At 34.5% G+C, this 9,589-nt stretch overlaps 1 protein-coding gene across 1 annotated transcript in view; it reads right to left on the bottom strand.

Annotated features, from left to right (window-relative positions):
- Positions 1–320: 320 nt before the first annotated feature.
- Positions 321–9,589, bottom strand: part of LOC129228617 (uncharacterized) — a 62,198-nt gene continuing 52,929 nt past the window's right edge. The window contains exons 3-6 of the mRNA XM_054863299.1: positions 6,088–6,177; positions 5,812–5,952; positions 4,816–4,935; positions 321–452 (exon numbers count right to left, since the gene is read on the bottom strand). Coding sequence (XP_054719274.1) covers positions 321–452; positions 4,816–4,935; positions 5,812–5,952; positions 6,088–6,102 — 408 coding nt within the window. The 5' untranslated portion in view covers positions 6,103–6,177. The remainder of the gene's footprint in view (positions 453–4,815; positions 4,936–5,811; positions 5,953–6,087; positions 6,178–9,589) is intronic.

The raw sequence follows: 9,589 nt of genomic DNA, 5'->3' as shown, positions 1-9,589 counted from the left end.
GAAGGTTTTGCAAATCGTAATGGCAACCTTACGACGCTGCCGTGGTAGGTTTGCTCCCCAAAGAGCAACCGAGACCTTTAAACACAGAAATTACAACTCAGAAACGGAGACAGGCCAAAGAAGCCATGACACATTTTAGCACAACCTTTGTAAAAAATAGAAATGATCTATTTATATATTCACATGTTGTGTGTTAGAAAGAGACAAAACTAAAAAAAATAAGTACTCATTCTATGAGCATTTTTTTTCTTTATTAAAGGAAGGTTTGAAGACACTGCATGCGTTATTAATAAATGTCAAAACTCCAACGACGAATTTTATCAAATGTTCAATGGTCTGCAACATCTCAAAAGAAAAATCCAGTTATTTACGAAAGTAGTACTGTCTTGTACATTCTTGAACAGGTAGGTATTGCCCTCTTCAGTTAACACATCAACAGCACTTGTGTAATTCTAAATGCAAATAAAATAATGGGCAAGTATCTTAGGTATTATATAATTGTAATCGATTTCTTAATTGAGCTTTTAGTTAACACTTTTGACGCTAATCTCGGTTTTATTTAACCATCGCGCATGCTCAAACAATTTCAATTTTGATTCTGACGAATTTCTTCGTTCAAGGTAATTTAATAATGTTACTGGATTTTATATAGTAATACGAGTTATCATTTAAAATAATTTTTAAGGCACTTTTGTTTTCAAGTTAGAGAAGTTTTGCTCTTTCCAATACAATTAAAAAAAGGAAATAGCTTTTCATTCAAATAAAATGAACTGTAAAAAAAAAAAAAAAAAAAAAAAAAAAAAAAAAAAAAACTTTTTTGCATTAAAAGTAAAATAAGAAATCACAACTTCAAAAAGCACAAATTGCAGACACGTGGTTTTCGTTACAAGGAAAGCCTTTTTCAATGCGCTTGCGGATGAAAAGACATCCAACAAAAGCTCTCTTTTTCTTTTCTCTTTGCTTTTCTCTTTTGCATTGAAAAAGGCATTCCTTGTAACGCCGAAACATGTGTCTGTAGTAATCTGCAATTTGCGCTATTTGACGTTGTTATTTCCTATTCATTGAATAAACTGTTTTCATTTAAACTAAATAAACCAACAGAAATCATTAGTTTCATCTCGGTTGCAAGGGCGCCCATATGCAAAATCTCAATTGAGGGGGGGGGGGCTCAAAAATTTTCCCCATGGTTTAGCAGAATATTTTTCCCATAGAAAACGATTTTAGTACAAATTAGATATATTAAAGTTTGACATTTTAATAGCGTATTCATTAATGGCTTTAGGGAAATTTTCATACATTTTTGCAAAGAAAAAGCACTAAAAGCAAGGAAGTTCTCCCTTCTAGGGGGGAGGCTTGAGCCTCCCCTTGCCCCCCTATATGGGTGCCCTTGGTCGGTTGCAATTGAAACAAAATCTCTGTCACAACCCTTCCAATCAAGAGCGCTCTACACTTCTGTCTTCCTTGTTTATTAGATTTTGAGATTTTTAACAGAAAGCCTGTGTAGTGGGTTACCGAACAAAACAGTCAATAAAAAAACTTCAAATGCCGTCATCGATGCAATCAATGGTAGTTTTTTAAGCTTTTTACTTCGATGATCGATTCTACTTAATTTAATAAACACGCCCCGAGTTTCCGATCGCCCGCGCCCTTTTATAGGTTGCTACTTCGTTCATCCTTAAAAGTAACACTTAAGTACAGTCGAATCCCGATTTACGCGAGGAATGCGTTCCAAGACTCCTCGCGTAAGTTGAAATTTCGCATTGTAGAGAAATATATGTATACAAATTGTTTAGAATCATACCAAATTCATTTAGACACTTATGAACGTCCTTCAAACTGCTTTAAAGTATTCCTCAACTATACCCACCAGTTTCTTACATAAAGAACTGAACTTTTACTGTATTTAAAAATTCACAACCTGTTTTATTCAACATTAAATAATAAAGATGCACAAAATGAATGATCAATGGGAGGGAAAGACGTAAAATAAAACAACACGGTTCGAACAATATGTAGTAACAATAAAATGCTGCTCTATACTAGTACTGTACAGTAGATACAGTAACAGTATTTGCAAGTTAAAAATTGAAGATAATGATGATTTATGCTCCATGATCAGATAGTTATTCTTATCTGATACATTTTGAAATACGGTCGCTTCGCCGTTTCTTTTTAACGTTTCAATTTGTGGCGACAGCCCCTCTTCCTGATCTCTTTTTTCCACAATACAACAGCAGCTTCGAATTTCATAATCTTTACTTTATTAGACTGCCATGTAAGCTTCCATACTGAAACTAAGTTATGAACTTTTACGGATATCGTTTTGTTTTGACTTTCAATTTAAGTATGGAAGATTCATTCATACTTATTGTCGCGCTACCGCCATCGTTTTGTAGTTGTTCAAGCATATCAAGAATCTTGGCCTTTTTTTTAAATCAGAAACTTTCTTTTTCTTCCAATCTTCACAAACTTTCGATGAAGGTGCCACTAAGGTGCCATTACATTTCACCAATTTTAATATTTAGAATGAAAAAAGTACAATTGGTGTGGGAACTTTCGCTGTCAGTGATCTTAAAGGGGTATAATAACATTCACGAAATCAATATTTAGTTGCTAATAACGAAGTCGATACTTAATTGCAAAAAATCTCGTGTTGTAGAAGAAAAACTCCTAAAATTCGTTACTCGGGAAAAATTCGCATTATAGCCATTTCGCGCAAGTCGAATCGTGTTGTAGCGGGAGTCGACTGTACTATCCAAGAGAACTAGGTTGCGAACGGTGAGGTGTCAGTATAAGGCTTTATCATATACTAGTGGTACCCGCACGGTTTTGCCCGTAGTAGAAAATTGAAAGGTAATTTAGTTCGCCTCCTATATTTACAAATAATAGATGATGAATTTCTCGCCAATTTGCTATGTTAATTTGCTCACCCATGCTATGGTAGTTTGCTCGTCCACGTTATGGTAATTTGTTCGTTCATCTTATGATAATTTACTCGTCCATGTTATGATAATTTGTTCTATAAAATATTCTTAAAATTTGAATAGAAAAAGAACAAAACCGAATTTTCGAAAAATCGCTTCGAGATGCTCACTCCTATGCTAAGAACTAATTTTGTTCCAAATTTCATGAAAATCGCCAGAACGGTCTAATCTCGTAACAGACAGAGATCCAAAGACGCAGACTTTCAGGTTTATCATTAGTAAAGATAAAGATTGTACACTTAATTCCTGCATTTCATTTGAGAGTTAAATAAGTTTATAAATTATTTTTATTAGCTTGCGTTAGGGGGTTGCCGAGGGATTCGCTAGGTACATTTGAGGTGATTGGTTCAACTCTTTGCCATTGCTCCGGATACAATTTCCTTCGTTGTGCTGTAAGTTCTTTCCTGTACTATCTGTTATGCGTTACGTGGAATAAAAAATCCCACCAAAAACATTCTGTAAAAAACTAGCCAAGTCTCGATGGAGCTGCTTGTTTATCTCTAAAAAGTAGTGAAATCTAGACAAAGTCATGACAAGTCTAAGGTTCCTTACTGCGATTTCTTTATTATTATAGTTAATGTTGTGTGACTTGGCCATTAGGCATTCTTTATACCTTAGTGGGTACAGGTCAATTTTGTTTACACGTTTTCCAAGTGGCAATTTTTCATCGTCAATGGGTAGTAGTTCTGGCGAAAGATTGGTGCAATGGTGTCATGGAGCACTTGGTTTTGTGCCCTTGTGTACCCTTTAACGACCAAGTCACACAACATTAACTATAATAACAAAGAAATCGCAGTAAGGAACCTTAGACTTGTCATGACTTTGTCTAGATTTCACTACTTTTTAGAGATAAATAAGCAGCTCCATCGAGACTTGGCTAGTTTTTTACAGAATGTTTTTGGTGGGATTTCACTTCTTTTTGTAGAAACATTTAATTTGTGTAATGTTCGAGTAGACTAAAGTTAGGCTAGATTAAGTTAGAAGATGGTGTCCCACTACGCTGGACTTTTGCAATGACAGTCGATTTTTTTATGTACCAACAGTAGAAGGGGGCATTACCATATCTCTAATACACCTGAGGGTTCTTCATTAGATACTTCATCTTTCGATTTTTGACATCAAATGAAGTGGCCCGCCAAATTGAATATTTTTTGTAAAGGTTGTATGTCGATCTCTAATAGTTTGGTTGAGCTCTTGTGTTTTCTAATCAGGGTCACTCCAGATCTTCAATTAGCCTAGTTTTTATAGTTTTCCCTTTATGTGGCCATCAAACCCTAACTCTGTACCAAATTTCACCTCTCTGAGTTTATGGGAAGTACTAGTTCTATTTTGATGATCATGAGTGAGTGAGTGAGTGTCATAAATGCGAAACTTTGCTTTCGCTTAACTTCGGAACTAAATGACCTACAGACTTGAAATTTCGGATTTTAAGTATGTGATCATAGTTTACTGGATGACGAAAATTTCTGCGTTCTAGTCTCATCAGAAGGTTCTCAAATAGGGGCCTGAAAATGCGGCGAAATGGTTCCAGTAAAGGATGGTACGGCAGCGTTTGCTTCGCGCTCGACTTGGAGGGGGCACTGCCGTGCCCCCAAATAAAACAGAGGTCCCCTGACGTTGTTTTAAGTATTTTCATTAATCTGTTGCCACTCACCCGGATACATAATGGGTTCATTCGCAACGTATGGCCATCTTCGAGTGCTCTTTAATTGGAGTAAGATTTAGCAGCAACTAATTTTCTGCCACATTGAATTTAATTAATTCTCTAAGCCTTTATGTATTTCAGACGAAATAATTTTTAAAAACAAACAATTATATTCGTCATACAAACCAATTTATTTTGCTCCTCTTGATCTTGTTGCAGGAACTCTTCCACCTCGTTTTCATTCGAAAATCTGAAGACGCCATCTGGAGTGAAATAGATCATTTTGTAATCCTCACTAGCGTCTACCTGAAAGTGTATTACTCTCTTTAAACTCTCGTACATTTAAGCATTCTTAAGGTTGCTATTTTTCAGAAAAATCAACATCGTCATTACATATTTTTAAATGAAAAAGAATAAATGCCAAAATTTTTGCGTCAGATATTCGGTGAAAAATGCATTATGGATGCAAATTTCTGGCATGAAATGTGCATTAAAAGCATTTGTCTAATTTTTAGCACGCAATGATGAAAACAAGGATTGTTTTAGTTATTTCTAGAAATATTCTCTAAAAGATTGTAGTTGAGTCAAAGAGTTCTGTTTCAAAAACAAATCGGTAGTATTTCGTTTTAAAATGACGTCATAACTCCTCTTTTTGCGGAATTTGTATGTGGAGATGGTTTGAGGAAGGAGCAATGACGTCTTATATATTAATGACGTCACAGCTGTCATATGGTAGTTAGGATGTCATAATTCGAACGGCCAATCGGAAACGACTATTCTACTACATACGTACACACGTAGACACGGTCTAATTTTCATAGCATAGGAAATTTATTAAATTATTAATATTATACCTATAGGATTTACTTATGGGTAATATACAAAACGCAAGTCTCAAACTTTTTGTAAAGCAAATGCCATTTCATTAAATCTGTATTTTTTTTAATTATTTTTCATTTAATTATTAATTTTAGTGCGTGCAGCTTTGTTAGCAGTTACTATTGTTCCTTTAAATAATTATATTGATTGAAACTGCACTGTCACATAAAAGAAAACAAGAAACTGTGTACAAAACCACTGACCATCCACTTAAGTCAGGAAAATGATAAAATACTTGTTTGTTAGCATTAACTAAAGATGTTATTAATAGCTTTATAAATGTATACTGTATGTTTTAAGTACCTTTCTAAATTCAGAGAGCAAACGATAGCGAAACATCACTCGATCGGGATAGAGTTGGTTATTCCAGTGACTTGATCTAAACTCGCACACTGTACTAAACATGCCTATGACACTGTAGGCATGATTCTCTATTTTCTCATCCTAAATTTTAAAAAAAATATAAAAATTGAGACACTTTGCACAGATAAATTTTGTACAGAAATAAGATTCTTCTTTTGACTGTTATGTTAAAGTTAACCTGTCACAGAATTACATAAAGCTTGTTTAATTAATTACTTTAAATTGTTTCATCGTCAATCCCTTGGCTTTCAGCTCTTGAAAAATGTCATCTCCTACTTCAATGTTGACACCAATGCAGTTCAATCTCTGTAAAAAATAGACGTTAAATGAATTGTGATTTCAAGCTGCCTAAGCAACTATTAAAATAATTCAACTTTTAAGGTTTTAAAAGCGTATTTCTCAATCTCGCACAGATAGCCATTAACATTAGTTCGCAGTAACACCTTCTCCTCATATTGTTTGAGGACATGAATTCAAGAAACAGTTTAATTACGCATTTAGCAAATTTCAGTATAGATAAAACTATTGTTTCTTCAATGGTGAATAAACTGCAAATGAAATTCTTTAACCTCTTTTGGTTAAAAATGCATAAGATTTTTGAAATGTTTTTGCTAAACCAAAGAATAATAATTTAGTTCGTAATAATTAATCCTTTATAATTCAGTTCATAATAAAATCCTTGCTATTGTAAGATCTATTTTCAAGTGTTGGAATAAGTTTCTTTTGATCAACTATAGTACCAGCGGGCACAAATTAGCAGCTTACGTAATGGTTCTTCGTAACCTTCACAATACTGCCATGTTAGCTTTCTCAAAACTATAGTTAATATTAAATTATATTTGCTTGGACTTACAATATATTGAACCCTTTTTGCGGGAGTGACCCCAAGGAGGGAGAAGTCATAGCTCTGTCTGCACCATTTAAAACTTCAGGGGGATATTTTTAAGAGTTTTTCTGCTTTTTGGGGCGCGTTGCACTTTAGAAACCTCGCAGCATTTAGGAGGAAGAGATGTGCCATCCCTCTCGGGGGTGGGAACCCCTGCTTTCTGTACTGTAAAACTACTACTATTTCTAACAATTAACTACTTCAATAAATTGAATTTAAAAATAAAACTACTTTTTTTTTGCTATAACCAAGCTGTAGGTACAACACTCATCTGAAAAATGCAAAGAAATGACCTCAGGCGTAACGAGCAACAAAAAGATCGCGAGGTATAGAAATGATCCCTGTGATTTCCCATAACTTGGATTTTACTTTCTTTTTCTAAAATTCTTCTTTCAGTCTTTACCAGGCAAAATCAAGTCAAAATAAGTATTAGGATAACATGTTAAACAGTCGTACTCAATGTATGCATATCTCTTACCACTGCACATTATACTTAAACGTAAAAGAGAATTCAATTGCACACGCAGTTGGATTCCCAAATGCACGTTTCGAGCATAGAAAAAGATGTCAAACATCTTGCATGAATAACAGCATTTTGCATACCATTCCAATCAAAACTAAATCTACGTAAAATTCTTTTAAAAATTAGTTTTGTTGCAATTATACTTAACTATTAAAGAAATTAGTGTCAGTACATCTTGAAGTACAATCCAAACTAAAGTTTAGTTTGCACAATCAGTAAAAACTAAACTTCAGTTCGGAACAATTCATATAGTGAAAACAAAAAAAAAACATTAAGTTATTTAACAAATAAAATTATAATGTCTAAATAGAAACTATACAGGATGTTCAAAAATTAATGACCTGATTTGAAATACGTATATATTATGAAAACTATTACAAATAGACATTTCAGATAAATTTTATATTACATGGATAATAATAAAAAAATTACATTAAAATTAAAGGTGATAAATATGTCCACCTTTGGATGAACGGCATATGTCTACACGGTAGTTGAATTTGTCCCAAACTTTTGCAAGCATCTCTGCATCGACTGCTTCCACTGCTGCTGTTATGCGTGTTTTCCGTTCGGCTAATGTATCTGGAAGGGGAGGAGCATAAACGGGGTCTTTAATAAACCCCCACAAGAAGAAATCGCACACTGTGAGGTGCGGTGATCTCGGAGGCCATTGATGTGTAACTGAATCGTCCGGTCCCGAGCAAGCGGGTCAGAGCTACTTGTCGGCAACTCCGTGAAACTCGAGACCTTCCCCCTTTCTAACAATGTAGAGAAACCTAAGCTCTATGCTCCTTCCCGCCTATTATTCCTATAGAGAGCGCTGCAAGCGCTTATTGAATTAAGTAAGTAGATTATGAAAAAAATTGGTGGCAACACTGAGAGAGTTTTAGCGATGGAATAGAATTCGAAACACGAGCGCAAGCTCCGTGGAAGCGAGGAATTCGCTGTTTAGAATAAATGATTTGGTTTTAGCACCATTATGTAAATATGTACATAGTCTTCAATAAAGATGTTAAGTTTTCTTCGAGTCGTGATAATCTGAATCTATCACTGAACCACCGGATTGAAAAGAATCCCTTTTTTTCCCACAAACGATACCTTATGCGATGAAACGAATTAAAATCTAAATAGTTATGATTTTTGAAATCGGGTCATTCTTTTTGAAACACCCTGTACTATGCACAAGGTCCTTGAAATCGCGAAGATGATATAAAAAACTTAACGGACACTTTTAAAACGAGTTAACATAGGAAATTTTGCTCTCAATGTTGGATGAATCATTTCTTTTACATACTACAGACAAAATTATATATAGTGCAAGATATACAATAAAATCTTTAAACTTATGAACGAAAATGATGTCCGACTCGACGTAGGAGAATATCTAATCTGAAACATGGGGGAACTGATGTGCAATTCAGCACTGTCATTCACTATTTACCCCTTACCGGTAGAACTGCGACCTTGTTAATACTAATGGCCGTATTACGTTTAATTCCATCTGAAATTTATCAGTTTAAGTATTCAGCATTCGAAAGCTGGAGATAGAACGGTGCTAATGACGGTTATTAGCAAATATTTGAATACTCAAGCACAGTTCACAAGCTCAAAGGATCATATGAAGTTGAAATTTAGTTTATAGTAAGTTGTGAACTCAGTACTGTGCTGCACTACAAAAGTTCTAACGTATAGTAAGCAGAACAGTAATGACATCTCCGATATTGTCATAACAAATCAAGCATTCTGTAAAATAAGAGCTATTATTAGTTTTAAAGCTTTGTATTCGGAATGTGATAAATCTCATAGCGATATTATAAATGGTACGGCAAGTCGTATTATGTTATTAGCATAGTTAAAGCTGAAAACCGAATATCAAATTTTATTATTCAACGTATAACTTGATGCATATACGTATAATTTTTATTTGGTTTAAAAGAAATATACGCTTATAAAAAATGCAGATAACTGCATAAATCCAAAACTACACTGTAAAAAATTTCCGAAACGTTACTGGTTATTTCCGTGGAACGTCTCGGGACTTCACACGTGTTCACCTATTTCTCCGTAAAAACAAGTATCTTCACAAAAAAGTTTCTTGAATCGCTACAATTTGCAAGCATGCAGACTTTTCATTGTTGTGGAAAATATTTTTAGCAACCAGTTTAAAGATTGAGAGAACGTGTTTATTAAGTGTATCGGCCTAAGTTTGCTTGCTGCCAGTCCAGGTTGACTAAGCTCCTAATGAGAGCGAAAAAGTCAATGGATAGCTACGGCTTTGCAATGCAGGAATTGCAGTGAAGGGGTATGAC

The sequence above is a fragment of the Uloborus diversus genome, chromosome 8 (assembly GCF_026930045.1).
Source record: "Uloborus diversus isolate 005 chromosome 8, Udiv.v.3.1, whole genome shotgun sequence".
NCBI classification, from domain to species: domain Eukaryota; kingdom Metazoa; phylum Arthropoda; class Arachnida; order Araneae; family Uloboridae; genus Uloborus; species Uloborus diversus.
The sequence above is the reverse complement of the archived record's forward strand: the minus strand, read 5'-3'. Positions and strand labels throughout refer to the sequence as shown.